Consider the following 21213-nt stretch of genomic DNA (forward strand, 5'->3'; position numbering starts at 1 on the left):
CCTCTCCTGCAAGGAAAACACGGGAACAGACAAACAGCACCTGCAGGCTGTTTTCTGTCTTTGAGGATTGTTTTGAATCCTCCCATGAATTTCCCAGGCTAGCTTCTCAGGCAGGGCTGGCAGGCCATGGGGCCTGCAGCTTGCTCCAAATCTAGCCTCCATAATTCACCCTTTCGGTTTAGGAAAAAAAAAAAAATAAAAAATGTACAGTGTTTGTAACATCCTGCTGGGCCCTGCAGGAGGGAGAACAAACAAGGCACAAGTGGTTTCTTTTATTAGATATTGGAATGGATACTAATTTGGAATTTTGGTTTATGATTTTGATGTTTAAAGATTGTTTTCCTTGCAAGGATTTGACGGTTGAGTCTAATATTTCTAATTCAGTGAATTAACACACACACTATACAAAACACTGTTAGTCTGCTCAAACTGACAGCCTAACATGTCGATAGAAAAGCTCAAAAGAACACTAAAGTGATAAAATTCACATTAAGTACACTTAGATTTATACTCAGTGAAACTCTACTCAATTCTACTATGCAAAATCTATAAACTTTTCACAAATTAACCAACAATGCACAATGCAATTTATGATGCTTTGATCCCCCCTTCTTATCCCCCCTTTTTTTTATTTTTTTTTTTTAATTTATTTTTTTTTATTTTCCCCTCAAATATAATTGAGGGGTTTTTGAGGGATTTATAACGTTTACATGGTTGTGACAGTATTTCACTAGGGCTGGATAGGATGTAGATTCGTTTAGGATGATTTCTGGTTGCTAAAACAGTAGTTTATGAATTTAGGGAGGTTCAGGGAACTCGAAGTTACTATTTTCTCGCGGCTGGTTTGTCAGCTCTTGTGAACACAAGGTTTAAAAGGTATAAGGTGAGCAAATTTGGGTCTCGCAGGGATTGCAGGACTTTGGTGTTCGGGTCGCCGGAGGCGACGGACACGGCACTGAATCTGAGGCATCCCCTCGAGCCGGCACGGAAGGTCCCGGCGGGGGGGGCTTGCCGCTCTCTTTCCCTCCCCTGCTGCTTTTCTGCTGGCACCTCGGATGGGTGAGGGGGACCACGGGGCCACAGAACTCGGCCCGGCGCTCGCAGCACGGTTCGCACATGCGCGGGCCGCGCGGGGGGAGTGCGACCGAGAGCGGAGGGAACGCGGGCCGCGCGGAGTGAACGCGACCGAGCGCGGAGTGAACGCGACCGAGCGCGGAGTGAGCGCTGGACGCACGGAGTGAATGCGGTTGAGCGCGGAGTTAGCGCGGGGCAGCGGAGGTGTCTGTGCGGGCCCCGCGGTCCCGTGCCGCTTCTCGCGGCTCGCTCCGCGCGGGGCGAGCGCGGCCCGCGCGAGGCCGCTGCTCCCCCCACGCCGCTTCCCCGCCGGCACTTTGGATGAGTGCGGGGGGGGCGATGCTCGCTAAGGGTCTGGCCCCGGCTCCAGATCCAGGCTTGGGCTCGGCTTTTACAGGGCTTCCGCGGCCGGTTGGCGGCCGCGACCCGACTGGTTGCTTGGGCTCCCCTGCGGTGGCGGCGGGCAGGGGCGCCCCGGACAGCTCCGGCGGCGCTCCGAACTTGTTTTTTTCTCTCTTTTTTCCATTTTCTCTCTCGTTTTCTTCTCGCCGCTGCTGCTGCTGCTGCCGCTGTAGTTTTGCTAGCGGTGGCGGCGCGTTTACAGTGGCGGCCCATGGTGCTCCGGAGCCGGCGGTTGGCGATCGCAGCTCGGGCGCCCTGGCGGCGGCGGGCCGCGCTGCTCCGGCGACGGGGCCCCACGCGCTGGGCTTGCGTTTTCGCTCGCGGCACAGAAGAAAGAAGCTCAGCTGCGGCCGCCCGCGGCGGAGGCTCCGCGGAGGGCGCAGGCAGAGGGGGCTCTCGCGGCGCTGGCGATGGCGGCGCCTGCGGGTGCGGTGAAGGCAGAGCTGCGCGATTTCTGCTCTTTTGTTGTTTTTCTGCTGGCAAAACTTGCGCGCCGAGCTCCGTGGATGGCGGGCGCTCAAATTTTTCTGGAGAGGGAGATCTCTGGCTCACGGACTGCTCCTGCCCGCTGCTAAAGTTCTTTAAGGGTCCGGGCAGAGCTGAAGGACCGCCACACAGCTCAGTTTCACTGTTTTTAGGCTGGCACTGCTCCAGTGCCTTAAAAATCACTCCCCAAGTTGCTGCTAAGCTGCACGCACTGGTATCTCCCGCAGCCAGCCTAATCCACAGGTGGTCCCCCACTGACCACCAAATCTCAAGGTTAAACACATCATTCACAGTCATAGCAAACTCCTGCACTTTCACCTAGTGGAACAAAGCGCGTATATCTTCTTCAGGAATACAGAGTCCCATGCTCAGCAAGGCGTCTTGCCATGCAAAGCTGACAAGTTGCTCGTCAGCTAAATCACAGTTCTCCATTATGAAAACTTTTTTTATCTTGGCGGCTCTGCGAATGCAATTATGCAAACGCTATTGGCTTGGACCCGGGATTTCAAGCTCTGCTTCACCAAGATAGGCCGTTCCAAGCCCGCTCTCTGGCAGGCTCCACTATCCCGTTGGTTAGAAACCAGCTTCCTCTAGGAAAGCCCGGGAGAATTCCACTTTCCCCTCTAGGGGGAAGGGCTGGCTTTTTCCTCGCTCGCTGCTTACCCTCAGGGGATTAGCAGATGTCTTCACGTAGGTTGCTTTCTGACCTCGGGGGTCGGCTGCACATCACGTCGGGTTACCAGACCTCGGAGGGTCGGTTCATCATCACGCGGGGTCACCAGATGTCGTTCTAATTGGGAACGGCAGGAAGAACGACACGGACTCTCAAGGGAGTCAGAACAGGAGAGAATCTCTAGTTTATTGCTACAGCCATGTTATATAGACTAGTTCGTGGAAAGTACAGAAAGGAAACTCTTATTAGTTAGTAAAGTGCTACATTACCATCATTGGCAGTGGGGTTCATCACCCCCCTGACCCTCTCCTGCAAGGAAAACACGGGAACAGACAAACAGCACCTGCAGGCTGTTTTCTGTCTTTGAGGATTGTTTTGAATCCTCCCATGAATTTCCCAGGCTAGCTTCTCAGGCAGGGCTGGCAGGCCATGGGGCCTGCAGCTTGCTCCAAAGCTAGCCTCCATAATATATGAGAGCCACATTCCTTTAAAGAATGTGCTTTTTTAGGGGCAGTGCTCTCTGTCTCCCCTGTACCTATTTGTCTCTGCTTCTATACTGATCTTGTGTTTCGTAGCATCTGTAGGTTCCTTGTCGTATGCAGCAGTCAGTTGATTAAATGAAAGCAAATAAGGGGCATTTCCAAGGACTTTATATTAACCCTAATGAACACTGGTCAAAGAATCAAAATCACAAAGCCTTTGCTTAATGCACTGGCCAGTGTAATATTCTGAAATTAAAGTAGTCCAAGTAATAAAAAATAAAAATAAAAAAAAATCCATGTTAGGAACATTGGCAACGTGCTTTTGTTATTGGTCTGTGTGTCAGTTAAGCTACACTGCTTAGAACCACCTCAAATTTGGATCTAGGTTCTGTAAAATACTTTGGGGCTGTTTGTTGTAATCTAAGAGATCAATACCAGCCAATGTTTTACTAGGTACTGTGTCTTCACAATTTGAAAATGGAGGGAATTTTTTAATCCTTGTTGAACATGTCTCCTCTGTGATATTGGAAGTCAGTTATTTTTGATTTGTGTTCTGGACTATGGCTTTTAAATTTAGGCAGTAGGCACTAGAAAACAATTACTGCTCTTGGTTTTGTTTCTTTATTGGAATATAAAGTCTTAATGAGAAAGTACCACAGCACCTGTACATTTCAGTAGTATGAGTCATTTGTAAATTTTGGCTTTTGTATGAATACAGTTGCCTCATTTAGTGCTCGTGTACCTTTTGTACAGTTTAATGTGTCAAGTTTTTGTATTCTTATACTCAGTACAATTTCTTATGCCTGTTTCTACAAAGGACTGATTCTTACTGCTAGTGTAGAAATACTACATAAAATCCCAATTAATCTGACTTTCCTCATGGAACTAGATAATTATCTTAGCAGCAGATACTAATTCCCTGTCTCTCCTTGCTGTTGAACATGCATTGTGTAGAGGAAAAATAAAATATAGAAACATCATCTTCATGCAAGCTATAGAGGAATAAAAATTGCTTTAACCTTTTTAAAAATAGATGGCTTTTAAAAAATTATTAGGAACATAGGGCCAAGCTGCTTTGACAATGATTTATGTGGTGTCCTTTTGGCATTAATCTCACCAAGCAACCTTTTCATATTACATAAGTATTTCCTGTATGTTACCACTCTTGCATCTGTTTCGTTATTATTATTATTTAGCTGTAAAAAATAACACTTGATGCTGTAGAAGCATGCTGGAACTCTGTAGCTTTTTTCTTTTCCCTAGGGTATGTTGGTTTTTTCCATATTTTCTTGTCTCATCACCATCAAGAACGTGGTAGTTCTTCTTTTTGAGTAGTTCTTGAGTGCATCATGTAGATTTATTCAGGTTGGAAAAGGCTTCTAATTTCATGAAGTCCAGCTGTTAACCCAACACTGCCCAGTCCACCACTCAACCATGTCTTTGAGTGCCACATCCTCACGACTTATAAATGCCTGCAGGGCTGGTGATTCAATCACTTCTTTGAGCAGCCTGTTCCAATGCTTGACAGCTCCTGCTGTGAAGAAATTCTTCTTAATAGCCAATTTAAACCTCCCCTGCTGCAACCTGTGTCTGCTAAGGCTTTAACTTTGCAGTGTCTGTTCAGCTCACTTGTATGAGGCTTCTGCAATGCCCTTCATTGGTTTTGCCAACGTAAAGCGTGGCATGCTGTAGTAGTTTAGATTTGCCAATTTCATTTCACGGCCAATGCACCAAATAAATGTCATAGTTTTAAAGCAGTAACTAAAAAAAAAAAATCACTAGAAAACTTACTTATTTCTTGCAGTGAGATATGGATTAGAACAAGAGCAAAACAGGCTTAAAATTTAAGCCGGAACAAAGAAAGTTTATTAACAAAAACTTTAAGAATAAGAAACCAGAATAAAACCTCCAGAAACCTTTTTTTCTTCTAACTACCCAACCATTCCCTTGTTCACATGACAACATAAAGACAAAAAAATAACCATGGTGGTTAAAACAGTCCCAATTCTTGCTATAGTCCTTTCATCAGTCTTTGTAGAGAAACAGAAGTCTTCTTCTGCTAATCTATGGAGTTTTTCACAAGAAAACTATTTTCTTCACAGCTCTCTATTTCTCTGATGCCAGCTGCCCAGAAATTCTGCCATCAGTTCTCTCCTCCCGTTTCACATCACTCTGAGGTGTGTTATGGGTCAATGAGTTTAGGGATGTCATTTTCAAGGATGAGTTATTCAAAGGTAAAAGTTCTCTTCATCTGTTTTTGTGAGCTTCTCTGGAAACAGAAGTTTTCTCTTTGCCTCTTAAAGGCCACAAATCTTCAACTATTACTTCTTCCCCCCTGTTCCAGCATCTTACAGGATCACAACCACTTCACCATTTGCTCAAAATCCACGCTCTGAAACACTCCATTCCTCCCAATATACTCTTTCATTAATTAAAGGAGGTTTTTTTTCAAACACTACTGTCCATCTCTATAGCTTTAACAGAAAAATGTTTCAGCTTATTAAAGCATCTCCTTATTTTCTCTTCCCCCTCTAAAATTGAATTCCTTTCTTCACTGTCTTTGATAGTTTTTGGTTGGTTTTGGATAGTTTTTACATGTTTTTACATGTTGATCACTCCCTCTCTCTGGAAAAAAAAAAGGATTAATCTGCAAGTCTCATCCAGGTGGTAAAAGAGTTAAAGTCTTGCTCAAGCTGCAGATGTTCATGGTGTCAGGTTTCAGTTCAGCGGCAGAAACTGCAAACTGAGTCAGGCCAGCCAGCCCTGCTTTTCTCCCCCCCAACCCCTCCGTGGCCTTGTTCTTTCTGATGGGGGTGGGGGGGGGGAGGCTGAGGTGGAGCCTGTTACCTCTTCAGAAGCCAGAAACCAAAGAGCCCCAGAAATTCCCGGGTTTACATCTTAAGGTAGGTGTTCACAGGTTGATCTCACTTTTCAATGGTTAAAACCACTGTCAATTCTCAGAAATGGCCAGTTATTGGCCAGGAGAAAAAACTCCCATCAGCCTCCAGCAGTTTCAACTTCCCTAGCTCTCAAAGCCAGCCTGAAAGGTGCTGAACTTAATATATAACATAAACCAGGCCATTTGGGGATACCTGTATCATAAAGTCACCCCAGGATAAATATTTAATGCTTCTGATCTTATTGTATTTTTATTTAGATGCATCTATAAATGCACTTGGCTAAAGGGACTTGACATTTTTTTAATGCCAGAGGCTCAGATAATCATGGCCAAAAAATGAAATAAAAAACCCCTGCCTCCAATTTTGCACTTGATGCAACTAAGAAATAATCAGTGGACCTGGTAAAGTACAGAGCTAATTCACAATTAAATAAGGTAATTTCTAGTGCAATGCATACTGAGCGAAAACAGCTCAAGAGGAGAAATGTTTTGGTCAAAATTAAATTAATAAATAACACAAGGGATACAAATAGCTATGAAACATTGGATGAACTGCTCATGGTGAGATATGCTGGGTAGTGAAAGGCACAGGAACAGCTTCAGGGGAGCAAACTACAAAAGGGCTGAACTTGATCGTGCATGTATTTAGAAAATATTTCTTGTATTGGTAACAATCTTGCATTGTCCAAGCTTTTCTGGAGCATAAACTGGTGAGTAAAGCAGCATTCTTGCACAGAACGGAATCTTTCTTTCTCAGATACACTGATAGTTTCCTGGAAGTGTGGAGATCACGATACTTCCAAGGTATATAAAAAAGGTAAACAGTGGTGAGAATATATATTTAGTATCACATATTCCTGAAAATCTTACTATGATGAGTTTACATGTCAAATCTTGGGACTCTTTCACCTCTCTATTGTCTCCTTGTGCATTCTATATTATATTTCCAATAGCCTCTACAACAACATAAAGCTGCAAAGGGTTTCACTTGCTTTTGACTCTTCTAATTCCATGCAATCCCTGAATGGGCCTCCCAAGCTACGGGAATAGGATTTAACTGCAGGAGTGAACATTTGTATGGTTTTCTTCATTTCTCTTTCAACCCATCTCCTGTCCCACAGGTACAGTTGCTTGTGCCACACACCTTTTAGGTGACTGCGGTAAGTCACTTATCTCTTCAAAAAACTGTGTTTTCTTGCTCAAATATATCTAATTGGGCAAAAAACAGTGTTTTCTTTCTTAAACATGCCTATTTGGGCAGAAATTTAGTTTTGCATGTTGCTCAGTCTTGGTGATGTGAAAAGTTGTAATACCTTCCAAAACAAACACAAAAACCCCCAAAGTTTTAAGTTTCTCTCCTCAGGCTTTCCCACAGATTTTGGCTACCAGGTCCTGGCAGCAACCCACTCAGAAAAGAAAGGAAGGTTTTTATCCCAACAACTGTGTGAGCGGGCAGAGGAACTATTACAACCCTCAAAGTATGAAACCCTTATGGTACAAAACATTGACTCCTAGAAAAGAAACGCTGACTCCTAGAAAAGAATGGATAAATCAAGTAATCCCTTGCCCTGGGTGGCACGAAAATCTCCATGACACAGTCAGATGACTACTATGAGCCTTACTTAATAGTTATCCGTACATAACAGCTAAGTCCTTACCTTAAATCCAGTCCCCTCAGGATGTGCTAAACAGCGAGGAAACCCCGGCTCTGCTCTAGGGAAGCCGTGCTCCTTCAACGCTCTGGAAAAGACGCTCCTCAAAGGAAGGGGAGCCCCTCCTTGCTGTGAGAGAAGACAGGGCTGCTCCTCGGGATTCTGGAAGCCGCTCCTCGGGGTTCTATGGAAGCTGCCTCTCAGGAGCTCTGGAAGCCGCGGGGGCTCTCCCTCAGGGTTTCCCGCCTTCGCGACGCGCGCGCCTCCCCTGAGGGTGCGCATCCCCCAGCACAATGCGCTTCTCCCCTCAGGCCTTCGCCTCTCCATAGGTGCGCTCCCCTCAGTGGCACGCACCTCACCCCTCGAGGGCGTTCCTCCCCTCAGGTGCGCTTCCCCCTCCTCAGGTGTACTCCCTTCAGCGACACAACCCTCCCCTCAGGTGTGGTCCCCCAGGAGTGCTCTTTTCCTCGGGTGCGCTGCCCTCAGTGACACGCACCTCACCCCACAGGTACACTCCCCCCGCCTCAGCTATGCTCCTCTAAGCGACACAACCCTCCTCTCAGGCGTACCCCCTCCTCAGGTGCGCTCCTCCCCTCAGTGACACGCTCGTCACCTCAGGTGCGCGCCCGCCTCAGCGTCGCGCGCCGCCCCTCAAGAGCCCGTCCTTCCCTTTCCCTCGGGCGCGTGCGCCGCCCGCTGGCGGGGCCTCGCTTTCGAACGGCGGCGGCGGCGGCGCCGGGCGGTAACACGGTGGGAGCGCGGGCTCTGCTCCGGCACTGCCCGCTGCTGCTGCTGCCGCAGGACCGCCGCGGCGCCGCTTACGAGGGCTTCGTCACTGCCCAGGTACCGCAGCCCGGGCGCCCCTTGGCCGGCGGACTTTACTCCGAGGCGGAGGGGGGGTCGCTTCCCGCCCTGCCGGGTCTGGGGAGGGGGAAGCGCTTCCCGCCGTGTCGCGCCTGGTCTGAGGGGGAAGGGCCTCCCACTCTGCCGGAGTTCCTGGCTGAGGCACGGGGAATGTGAGTTGGGCAATGCCGTTTCCCTGCCCTGAGGGATCCCGCCGCCGTCCCGCAGGTTTGCCCAGGGAATGGCTTCCTGCTGCCTTCTGGGCTGGGTTAGTTGTGCTGACGAAAGTGGTTTTGGGGCAAGGCTGAATGTGCCCGCGTTCATGGCCTGTGGTAAAAGTTGACGTAAATGACTGATGGCGGGCGTTTTCTTTTTATTTACTTGTGAGGCGGTTTATTTACTTTACTTCAGCTGAGGCGGTGCATCGTCCCTCGGGATGCGGAAAGCGCGGGGCGGGGGGCAGAACAGCGCCTGAGGCAGGGTGAGGAAATTGCTCCCAACCCAGCTTTGCCATCACTGACACTGTGCCGCTGTGGCTCCTTAAAACAGACAGACCTCTGAACGGTGTATTTTAATTTAGAAATAGCGTGGGGCTTTACTCCTCTAAGTAGAATGCAAGAGACATGGGCTGTGCCCCCTCTAGCATTGTCAAAAAGGTAGCTGACATTGCGACTGAAAGGAACCTCTGGAGGTTGTGAACATCTCCAAGCATTGAGATTGTGCAACCTCTTAGATGGCCTGTTCCAGTCTCTGATCCCCCCCTTATCTATAAATTAGGGTTATTTTTCATTCCATTCAGGTGACATTTCCTGTATTTCTGTCACCTTAGCCTGTCAGTTTGTGTCACTCAGGTCTGGCTGTACATTTTTTAGTCCTTCCCCAATCCCTCTTTTCTCCAGACTAAACAGTCCAAGCTCCCTCAGGCTTTCCTGGCATGAGAGATGCTTTGAGCTCTTGGTCACCTTCAGAGCTCCTCCCTGGATTAACTCCAGCATGTCCATGCCTTGCTTGTGCTGGGGGTCCAGTACTCCCAGCTTCAAGGTGTGCTGAGCTGGGATAGGGTCTGGAATAAAAGTTTTAAGATAAGTTATCTGTCCCCTCTGCTTCGGGGCTTCACCAACTTTCTTTATTTCAGTTTTAATTTGATCAACCCGTAAGAAAGTAGGAGGAGGGCCTCAATAAGGACTGCAAATACAAGTAAGCAGGGGGGATTTAGAAGCTGCTGCATGTAGGTTGCACTAACAAGAAAAAAAGTTAAATTTATGTACCTGGGGCTGTTTTTGTTTTCAGTTTGTAAAACGCTGCTGAAATGTGCTGTGGATCAGTGCCCAAGGTTCTTTTTAGTGTAGTTACTTCTTAGATAAGCGTCTGTTTTGACTTTTACTCGAGTTGAAGATAAACTTCCATGTACAGCAGCATGACTTGGATTAAATTATGTGTTTCAGTCTTGTCCAGATTTGGGTAATGTTTATTTTTCTCCTGAAAAATGTTATGTTTGCTTCATGAAATGTGATGTACTGAAGAGTTTTTACTGAATATTGTAAATTAAAGGTAGGTCAAGAGTATTTCAACTTCAGAATTAAAATCAACATTATTTGTACTTGTCAGTCATGCTGCTTTTTATCCCTAAGGAAAGAGATTCTGAATAATATTCCTGAAAGACAAAAAAGACAGAGTTTTTTCCTTAGTAGCTGATCTGATGGGGAATTGTTCCCACAAGTGTCTAATATTTTTCTTTTCTGACCTTCCTGTTAACTAAATACTTCTTTTCAAGGGTGGAGACTTCCACATCAGGCTACTGCTACCGGTGGATTTGCAACTGAAAAATGCCAGGTAAGAGACTTTTATGATAGCACTTTCTAAGTGTGATGTAACAAAGTTAATTTTGATAAAAGCAATAATGGATATGAAAATGAGTTGGTTTTTTTTTCCCAATATCAGTGTTATTAATTAATTTGCACTGGTTAATTCGCACTGGTTTCATCTTAACCTTGCAACAAAATTGCACAGCATCAGTGTTAATAAATGCTGACTATAAGCATCGCCTTTATCAAAATATTTTGTTGTTAATTAACTTTGAAACATGTTGCAATTAATTGGTTGTATTTACATACATGAAGCAATGTACTTGGGAAAAAATGATATTTTTATATAATTTATATTTATAGATCATTTATATGTGACCATTTCAGAAACAGAAAATCCAGTGCAAAGTTGTAAATTTAAGCAATTAGGTGAGCAATTTAAGCAATGATGGTTAACAGAGCTTTTAAACTTAATTTTCTGTTTGCTGTTTCTGTGTATTAATTGGTATGACCCAACTTTTCCTTAAAAGCTTTGTTCTTATTTCTGTTTGTCCCAGCAGTCAGTGGCAAGTGGGATGAAAGGGGCTACTCCACATACGTGGGTGAGCCTTTAACTTTGTATTCCATGGTTCTGCCTGGGCCAGCCAGCTCCAAACTGGGAGCAGATGTGGTATTCCATAGCTTTATTACATTCTAGGTTGGGTAATTAAAACTGCATTACAAAGGTAACTGATATTTTCAGGTTATCACTTTTAAATATTAGCGGATTTTATGAAGTCACGCTTGCAAGAATTATGTTGTTGTTTTCGGCACAGAACGGGCTTTTGCAGGTCGATGCTTACTTTTTAATGGGCTTTGACATAGTGACATTTGGAAGTTTTAAGTAACTTTGAACACAAAACTCAAAGCAGTTCTGAAGTATTGTTTCGTTCCTTTGTTTTTTTTCCAAGAAAAGCTGTTGTGTGTAGAAGGCTTTCTGCTGTCTTCTAAAAATCATGTACTGTGAATTTAAAATCTCTACAAAACTCTTTTTGTCTAGGAGAGAGTGCAGCTGGCGTCTGAAGAAGATCCTGCATGGATATCGACACATTTTAAAGCAGGTATGCAAGTTTAAAACCACTTATTTAAATATGATTATTAAACAGTCTTAAATCTTTGTTTATAAGGATTCTGAAAAGCTTGTGCTCATATACCTATTCTAAAAGGGCTAAAGAGCCTCCCTTTCACTGTAGAGCCAAGATGGTTTTTTTTTCAAATGGATGAGGATTTGCAAGTAAATATAATGAGAAATGGATGGAATTCAGTGAATATTTACTTTTATTAAACTTTTATCTTTTATTTTTTTGCCATCAGGCTAGAACAATTTTTAATAAATGACTGATGACATTTTTACTGGAATTTTTCTTTACTCTCTCAATTAGAAACAGATTTTGTCTTCTTTTTTTAGCATATTTACTTTTTTACAAGTTGTTCATAATGCACAGGGGAGAATTCACATTAATTTTTAATAGACTCAGTTCATTCTTGGGATCTAAATTACACCTGAGTATCCAAAGGAAGCTTTGGAGTGAGGATACAGCAGCCTTTGACTCCTAAATAGTGCTTTGATTCCAAGGAGGAACCTTTGCCATGGTGTTGGTTGAGACACTGTATCTCATGGATGTGGGTTCATAAATACATGAGTGATGCCAGGGGATGTTTTGTTCTCCATGAAGTTTCCTGGAAGTTCTCTTCTGTAACTGGAAAATGTAAACATGTGGTGTACACTTGGATTTTTTTATGTTTAGTTTAACAATACCAGAAAAAGAGTTGGGCTGAACCACCAGAAGTTACGAGTTGCAGAAAATTAACTAAACCTCTCTTTCCTCCAGAGGCTGCAGAGCTGCCCAGATCTTGTCAGCTTTATGGTGGAACTGAAAACTGTTTGGGTGAGTGGCAGAATATATGTGTGGGACATGGGAGGCTCTTAGAGCTTTGGGTTTCACTTGCAGTTTTTACAGGTTACTGTTCCATAGATTTATAACTTTTTTTTTTTTTTAATAAAAAGAAGTGATTTTGTATATATGCTGTTCATGTAACAGTTGTATAAATATCCTATTTAAGTGACTGTATTCTTTGGAATTTGGAGTATTATAGAAAATTTAGAATCCCAGCGAGGGATCTCAGTATAGAGATCCTCTTTACAGTGATTTTCTTGGAATTCCTGTTATTGTCTGGATGGTAAAGCAGGCTTGTAATTATACAATGGGTTATACAGTCAGTGGGTTGCTGAAGGTGCTTTCAGCTGTGTAACAATTTGACAAATACACGCAGGAAGTTTTTTTTTTTCCCCTAATATTTCAGAGGCTGCTGTTTATTCTTCTTTTAGAAGATTTCCAGGTCTGGGGTTGAAGAGTAGCAAACCCTTTAATAAACATGAAACTGGGACTTGTTATCTAATAGTAAAACATTATTCTATGAACATTCTTGCTGATGAATACTTCATCCAACCTACTTTATTTCAGGAATAAAACAGAGGAAGTATTCAAAACTGCAGCAGAAGTTCCTCCTGGCATTACACTGCTGCTCTGCTCTGCTTTGCTTGGAATGGGCCTGAATAAGAATGTCTATTTTGGAATATTTTACAATAGTTATTCCAATCTATTTGCTTACTTACACAAGCACTCAGAAAATGAGAATGCAGTGAAAGTATAATCCATTCAAAATGGCAAAATAGTGATCCTCAGTTACTGCAGAGAATGAAAACACTGATGATGGTGTGGGAGAACTGGGCAGAAATGATTGTTAAACTTGTCTTAGAAATTATACTTTCATTTAAATTTATTTTATTTTAAATTATTAATAATTTTATTCTAAATGTCATAAATGTGTGTGTTCTGTAAACATAATTTTAACTTAAATGCACTTTTAGAGAACAAGTAGCACAACACAACTGAAACACATGGTTAGGGCTTATTTTTCGCAGTAATGTTAACTTTCCAATAAAAACTTCTTTTTGAGACATTACTACATTCTTGATGAGTGTCTGTACCAAAACTTACTCTAAGGGATCCTGTGATGTTGAAACTGGGAAACTGATTTTGGTTTTTGATTGCTATATAAAGTTTATATATATATAAAATATGGGAAATATCATAGCTGTGTTGTCTTTTGTGGCAGCAGAGCTAAGGAGACAGCTGTGGGCTTAATAGAACCTTATTTTGAAATGTTCTTTCAGTCAAGATGCCTGACTTCAAATTTATTAGCTGAAAAAGAGGCACATTTGATATTTGCATCTGTTGTCAACATCTGTGGGGTTTTTTTTAAATTGCAGATGTTTTCATTACCAGTATCTGAAGTAATTTATCGAACAGCTTCTTTATCTGCTTTAGCTGGAGGCTATAACAAAACAAACGCAGTGTACAGTTAATTTTACATAAGCTTAATATTTCTGAATTAATTGCAAAAATCACTAAATAGATGCAAAATTATTGAAATTGCCCTTAACGATGTTTTTAATGTTCTTTTAAACAGGAAATTGCTTTAAAAAACACACAAGACTTGCACATCTCACGGCCTCCAGAACACTACTCCTGTCTTGTCAGAGATCTAGAAATACTGGGCTGGAATAGGTATGATTATTTTAGTTCTTAACAAACATCTTTAGAAATCTATTCCTCTTTCGTATTTGTGAGTTGAACGTATCAGATGTGCTTGTTCTGTTCATTTACTCTATTCAGAAACTGATTTTGCTTTGTTTTTAAATTAAAAACACCCAACAAACCTGTATCAACTGAAGGGATATTTTCTGTCTCAACTAAGCTGAAAGGTGATACTCTACTAAGAAATCACTTCTTCTTTGACCTATGAACTACTGGTATATTAAACATATTGAATGTTAATATTAGTCGTTCTCTTTTTCCCTATTTTGTACAGCTAGTTGTGACTATTGCTATAGATTATGGTTGACCGTCATTGTCTTGGTTTTAAGCTAGTAACAAAAAACTACTTATTTCTTGCTAGAGATATGGATTAAAATAAGAGCCAAACAGGCTTAAAACTTAAAAGGAATAAAGACAGTTTATTAACAAACTACTAGAATAAGAATACTAAAATAAACTTTCAGAGAACCCTTTTACTTTTCACTACTTGATCATTTCTTTGTACACATAACAACATAGAGACAAAAAATTTAGAATCTTGGTGGTCAAAAACAGTCTCAATTTCTAGAGTCTTTTCATCAGTCTCCGCAGAGAAACAGAAGTCTCTTTCTGCTAATCCATGGAGTTTTTAGAGTCTACTCCTCCCATTGTACACTCTTCCGAGGTGTGCAGGGGTCATTTTAAGTCCTGGGATGCCATTTTTAAGGATAAGTAATTCAAAGGTAGAAATCTTCTTAATTTCTCTCTGTGAGCCCTCCTGGAAAACAGCCATCTCTCTGGCTCTTTCAAAGTTTCAAAATCTTCACTTCACTCTTAAGTTCCAGCAACTCACAGTTATCACAACTACTTTTTCTAAAGTCCACACTTTGAATACTCTATTCCTCCCATACTCTAGTCATGAATTAAAGGAGTCTTTAAACTACTGTCCATCTCCATAGCTGTAACAGAAAGACTTTTCAGCAGTAAGCATCTCCTTTTCTCTCTTTCTTATTTAAACTTAACTCTTGTCTTCACTGTTTTTGGTGATTTTATGATGTCTTACATGTTAATTGTCTCTCTCTGTCTTTTCTAAGAAAAAGGAGTAATCTGTTTGTTTATTCAGGTAGTAAAAGAATTAAAAGTTTTAAGAAAGCTGCAAAAGTTCATAGTGTCAGGTTTCAGTCCAACAGCAGACCTTGAAAACTAAACAAAAGTGTTAAGCTCGGCTTTTTCTCTCCTCCTCCCCCCCCATCCCTGCGGCCTTGTCCCGGGCCTGGGAGGGGGGGGGGAAACTAACACTGAGCTTGTTACCTCTCAAACGCCGGAAACCAGAAAGAGGACGAGAAAGCTCTGAGTATACTTCGTAAGGGGGTGTTTACAAGTTGAATTAACTTTTTAATGGTCAGATCTGCTGTCAATTCTTGGAAATGGCTGATAATTGGTCAGGAAGAAAAACTCCCATCAGTCACCAGTAGCTTCAACTTCCTCTTTTTTTTCACTCGGTCTTAAAGGTGAAGCTAACCCATGACAGTCATGTACCTTTATGTTTGAATAAAAACATTTCATATGTTTTTTAGAATTAGAATAATAACTTTTTAAGAACCTGCTTTTAAGAACACAAGGATCTTCTTAGAGGAATTTATTATTTATTCCACAGAAAGGTAAATCTACCAAAAAAATTCATGAGTGGAGGGGAGAATATGAAAAACTCAACCCAAAACTTTAGCAAGTGTATATTGTGCTAAATGAAATAAAGAAGCCTTAGATGTAAGAACAGTTTTGAGTTTTCCCATCTGATTTCTATATAGATAAAGAAGATGTGACTAACATTAAGTGGGAATTTGTTTTGGGGGCCCACTTTTATTTAAAGATGTAAAACACCCTTGTGAAATCAGCTGAAGATTGTGTCGGCAATTGCCATTGTTAATATGTAATTGTGCCATATTCTATTTAAATTTCACAGACTCAAATCTGAGAATATCAGGTAAAATTTCTTAAACACACGGGAAATAAATTTTCAGTTATGTTTGTTCTCCCAAAATGGATGAAAAACAAAAACACCAACCAAAAAACAAACAAACAAAAAAACTCAAACCCAAAAAACCAAAATCTTGAAGAAAGGTTGGAGAAGTCAGTGATTAATCAAAGGACTATGCTACGCGTGGGGAATCACATCGGGTTTACTCCGACTTGGAAGCAGGATGACCTGGACAGGCAATGTGAAGTCCATTAGCAAGTCATACCTTTGATTTCAGAGTGCTTTTAACACTAAAGTGACTCTCTAAGAGACCCTCTTAACTGAGACTGATTATGGGTTGTAAGTGATGCTTTATTTTCTTGGCAGTTAAAGAACATCCTGCAATGATCTTTCAGCAGAACTGCCTGTGTTTGGTGCTGGTAGTGAGGAGCAATCACTGCTCACACCTTGAGCTTTAGTTAAGGATTTTTTTTTAGGAAAAACCCTTGCTTGTTCTGTACCCCACATTTACTCATTCCTAGCAAGTTTTGGGTCATGCTGAAAGCTGACTGCACCCAAACCCACCTGAAAAATTGGAAGTTATTGGCTCTTCTAATACTTCCCCTTAATGAAACTGGTTGAGTCAGTGACAATTTGCCTGGGATGGCAAATTATCAACTATAAAACACCTTTAGGACTCTTATCACCCTCATGGGGATTCATAAAGGTTGCCAATATCTCTTAAGTCCATGTTGTCTCAAATCTCAAAGCACTTTTGCTTGATACATTGCCATTAATTTCATATGAAATATCTTCTCCTCTTGCCTTCTCCATTTCCAGGGAATCCTGCCTGGTCCTATGCTCTCAGTCATTTGTCTGTCATGCTGGACTTCAGAGATTTACCTGAGGCTTTCCATCTTTATGCTGCTTCCTTTTATTCCTTTTTTTGCATTTTTCTTTTTTTTCCCCTCTGATAAAGTGATGGAGCCTAGAGAGGTATAAAAGTCTGTTTAAGTGAAATGTACACAATTCCGTATGTGTTTATACAAAAAGTGTGATTTTAAGCTGAAAGAATCCAGCCTTTTCTTATAAATCAAGATTGAAGTGGTCCAAACAAGATGAATGTCAGAACAGGTAAAATCCCTGACACCTCAGCAGCATCCTTTGAATTTTTCTGTTTTCCTTTGCTGTGGATCTTTGGAGCAGAGTGCTGCAGGCTCCAGTTGTGCTTTGGTGTGGACACTGCTGCATTTTTCACTGCAGTATCTGTGCTGGGCCTTAGCTGCTGGTTCAGGAAGCAGTAGATGGAAGGGTGGTATAGAGGTAGTTTCTCATCTTTATAAAACTGGTACACTTTCAAGGTAAAGCTGGAACGAAGCAGGATTAATGATTTTTCTCCCCCAGTTAGAGAAAGAATCCTCTAATTCTTTCTAAGTATATCAAGTTCACCTGGTTCCAGTTGAATGACACTTTTATCAAGACTTGTCTTTCTTTCAGCTGTTGTGGAGAAATAGTCCCAGAAATCTGCAGGCCTCTTCAATATTGCATTAATCAGCATTAAACATGAAATGATCTCTCTCTCCCTTCTTACTACCACTACTGCTTTTTCCAGCTGTATTTTTAAGTTTCCTCCTATTGAGCCTATTTATGCAGATAATTTTCTTCTTTTCACTTCCTTCCTAGGGATGTGCAACCCTTTAGTGTACATCTACTTTTTCTTCCACAAACCTCTACAACTCCATTGCCAGTTTCACTTGAGACAACTGTGTGCCTTTTTCTACTATGTAGCGGTTTAAAAAAATAAACGTTGCTTAGGCCTGCAAGCCTAAGATGATCTCTCTGAACTCTGTTACAGCTTTTCATCAGCCTGGGTGATAAGTTGTGCAATTATCTTGAACTGCTTTTTATCTTTACACAGGAATGAGATAGTAAAAATGCCAAAATATCCACATGCTCAGTTTACTGGTAAATACATGGAGAGGTTTGAACCTTTTTGGCAGTTGTTGAAGCTAGTAAGCAGAATCCACCTTTAGAGAACAATATATTTTACAATTGTATCCATCTTCAGTGTGGTGGGAGGCACAAACCAGTCACATCTAAAGCAAAGATTCAGAAGTTTTAAAACTCACTCACATTTAGTACGTACTTTCTGCTTGTTAGGGTTCATGAATACAGTGTAAGACTGACATGAAATGAAGGCAAATCATCATAAATAACTCATTTTGTACCTGCTTGGGTACTCTTTTCTGCAGAAAATTGATTTCAGAATATGAACCAATATGCACTGAATTTCCCACAATAATAGTATTGATAATAAAAGAGAACTTCATTGAAGAGAAAAGCAAATCAAGAGCATAAAAGTCTCATGGAGTATGAAACTGCCAAAATGGATCAAAGATTTGAGAGGAAGTTTAATGTGTACATAAGTAGAGGCTGGCAGGAACGTGCTGTGTGTGTCAAAGGTTCCGGTGATGGAAAACTGAAACACGGTGCTCACTGACCACAGCATGAGCCCTGACACATGCTGTAAATAACCCAGAGATACATGACTGCATTAGGCACTAGGCTGGTGTATTAACAGCAGTAAATCTGCTGCAGCAGAAATGCTTGGCATATAGGATTCCCTCTGATTAATATTTGTAACAGACTAATCAGAGTATTGCAGACCTTTCAATCTGCACTTCTTGCAGGGCTCTGAGAGTTTTCTTCTCTATTCCAGAGTGGCCTATGTGGACACTGGGCTGACCACAGTCAAGTTAGAAGCTGAAGACTTGTGGTTGACAGCATCTCATCACTCTCAAGTTAAATGCAAAGGTAAATTGATGTGGGACAAAATACCTTGAGGCTGCCTTGAAATAAATCCATTTTTCTTAATTCATTAGGATTTTAGAGGATTGGTTTGTTTGCTAGTGTGTCTGTTCTGCAAGGTGATAGGTCAGTTATATTTTCCTTATTTGAGTGTTTTCAGACTAACTATATTTAAAATTAATATTGGATTATGGTTATCTGTAAGATGCAATAGTGCATCACATGAAAAAAACTTTGATATTGCACTAATTTTACTGGATTGCAGACAAAGCCACCTGGGAGACTTTCCTTCATTATCACTCCATCCAGAAACTGTGCATAGAACAAGAATTAGAAGATGTTGGGTTGGTTATTAACAAGTCTTGCTGTTTAAGTCAGAGATGTAAAGATTTATGAAAAACTAAAGTCAGACAGAAAAATTACTTCTTTTTAGTCTAAATAAATGTCTCATTTTGACAGTACTTGCAAATCAAGCCCCTGGCATTTGCAGAAAGAGAACAATTTTAATTCTTCCTGGTACTTATCACTGAACTCAAGTTACAACATTTCTTCATAGACTGTCTCATTTCAAGGCATAAATCTCTCATCAGAGACTGTGAATATCCAGGCTGTGTGGTGACAATTGCTTGGCAATAATTGTTGTCCTCAGAAAATCAGTCCAGGGGAAAAAGGGATTTAAAAGTGTCTGGGTGTTGTTGTTTGGGACTATCTGTGGCCCATCATCTTGAGTTATAATCTTGAAAGCATGAGGAGGTGGCACAGTATTGTAGGATTAAATCCCACCTTCACAGGCATCCTGTTCTTCTAGAAACCAGGAGTTTTTCAGTCTTGCATAACATGAACAAGCTTCCCCTTTGAAAGGGGAAAAGGAGGGGAAAAAATACTGTTAGGGAATGAGTGTTGCTCAAGTGGATTTTTAAAAAGAGTAAAACTGTTCTACATGCAGAGAGTAATGAGTGCATAATTCATTTGCTAGTCAGTCCATTATTAAATACACTGATGGAAAAAATCCATCAGGAAGTACAGTTATGGTCTGTTTAATGTGCAAGGAGAGGAACCAGGTTGTGTTGTTTATAAGGGATAAATACAGCGCTTTATGTGACACTAGAAATTACGTGCAGCCTGTTGCCCTAAGGCTTTCTTGCTCTTAGGACAACAGAAGTAAAGTATTTTTACTGTTTGAAAGTATAAAAATGCAGAAAAACTCACAGTGCAATATTCTTTTTTCCCAAGCAGCTGTCATGGTCAAACACTGACACTTGTGCATTGGCTGGTTCTGTTCAGCCTTAACTTAGCACTGTCCTGAGAGAATGGAGGTTCTCATTTTCTGTCCTTGTACAAACTTGTGGGGTTTTTTTGATCGTAATAACATAGCTGAATATTCTTCACAGCAGAAGAAAGCACCATCTAACAACTAAAGATGTATGTAATAAAAAGATTAGATTATCAGACTTGTCTGTTTTAATAAGTAATCGTCTTTTTTCTTTTTTTGCTTCTTTTTTTTTCATTTTGTTTTCAAGTGTTTTCAATGATGAAGGATCAATTACCTGTCCTTTTGAAACCATGTCTGGCATTTAAACTTGCCAGACAAAATTTGTGTGTGAAACATTGTTTTGGTGGCGTGGGGATTTGATTTGCCTTTGTACGCACAGACGCTACATTTGAGAAGACTTGGCTGAAGTATTTTTTGGGAAGGCATTTCTTTCGATAACATACTTTAATAAAAGTGTGTTTATTTTTGTTATGCTGTTTCTTTGATTAAGATCAGTGTAGGAACATTTCAGACCCCAAGGCTTCAAATAGGCCACTGCAAGGATTTGCCTGTTGTGTAATAATTAAGACACTTTGGTAATTATCTGAATGATCTGGGAAAGGGTATGAAAATGCTTTCTCTAGATAAAGTTAGCTGCATGCTCAGAAAACCAATATAAATATTGTATTCAATAATTGTTTAAATTGTCCTAAAGAATGATAGGATGATTTCTGACACACACATTTGATTGTAACTGTAATAAGCTAAGGTGTTATCAAACATTTTATGGCTGGTTTTGTTGTTTTTTTTTTTTTTTAAATACAGCCTTTTAAAAATTTTTCACATTGTTCTCTTAATTTGGCTTAAGGGTTTGTTTTAATTTTGGTTCTATGTTGACTCGTCTCTTTCTAAATAGTTAAGTACTCTAGATTACTTTCAGTTTTAAAAAACAAAACATTGCCAATCAGAACAAATAGTTTAGCTTAAATAAAAATTAGTTACTGATTAATTGACTGTTTGATTTTTAAACTTTGCTATCCAGTATGGGTAATTGAGGAGAAATTTGTAAAAATATTTCATGCTTTGTCTTAATGTTTCTTTGATGTGCCTTTGTGACCACTGAACATGGAAAACTGTGAGTCTGCTGCCTTTACTAAATACTGATATTGTTGTGGTAAAGTTGTTAGAATGTTGTTAAGTTAGTTTTTGTTAACAGCTGATAGCTTAAAATATATCTTTTCCCCTCTTTTAGTTGTGATT

At 41.1% G+C, this 21213-nt stretch overlaps 1 protein-coding gene and 1 long non-coding RNA gene across 3 annotated transcripts; one reads left to right on the top strand and one right to left on the bottom strand.

Moving 5' to 3' along the window:
- Positions 1 to 4026: 4026 nt before the first annotated feature.
- On the bottom strand, positions 4027 to 8261 carry LOC131574243 (uncharacterized). Of its 2 annotated transcripts, none has more exons than XR_009276422.1 (3): positions 8165 to 8261; positions 7675 to 7756; positions 4027 to 4651 (listed from the first exon to the last, which is right to left on the bottom strand). It is a non-coding gene; the product is annotated as an uncharacterized LOC131574243 (long non-coding RNA). The 2 variants fall into 2 exon arrangements; XR_009276421.1 differs by lacking the exon at positions 4027 to 4651 and adding an exon at positions 4973 to 5591.
- A 118-nt stretch (positions 8262 to 8379) lies between these two features.
- Positions 8380 to 20733, top strand: LOC131574244 (E3 ubiquitin-protein ligase FANCL-like). The gene is made up of 7 exons (XM_058828665.1): positions 8380 to 8511; positions 10286 to 10344; positions 11356 to 11416; positions 12188 to 12244; positions 13830 to 13927; positions 18613 to 18707; positions 20222 to 20733. Exons 4-7 carry the CDS (start codon positions 12221 to 12223, stop codon positions 20332 to 20334), a joined length of 330 nt encoding a protein of 109 aa, XP_058684648.1. The 5' UTR covers positions 8380 to 8511; positions 10286 to 10344; positions 11356 to 11416; positions 12188 to 12220; the 3' UTR covers positions 20335 to 20733.
- Positions 20734 to 21213: the final 480 nt, after the last annotated feature.

The sequence above is a fragment of the Poecile atricapillus genome, unplaced genomic scaffold (genome assembly GCF_030490865.1).
Source record: "Poecile atricapillus isolate bPoeAtr1 unplaced genomic scaffold, bPoeAtr1.hap1 scaffold_192, whole genome shotgun sequence".
Classification (NCBI taxonomy): domain Eukaryota; kingdom Metazoa; phylum Chordata; class Aves; order Passeriformes; family Paridae; genus Poecile; species Poecile atricapillus.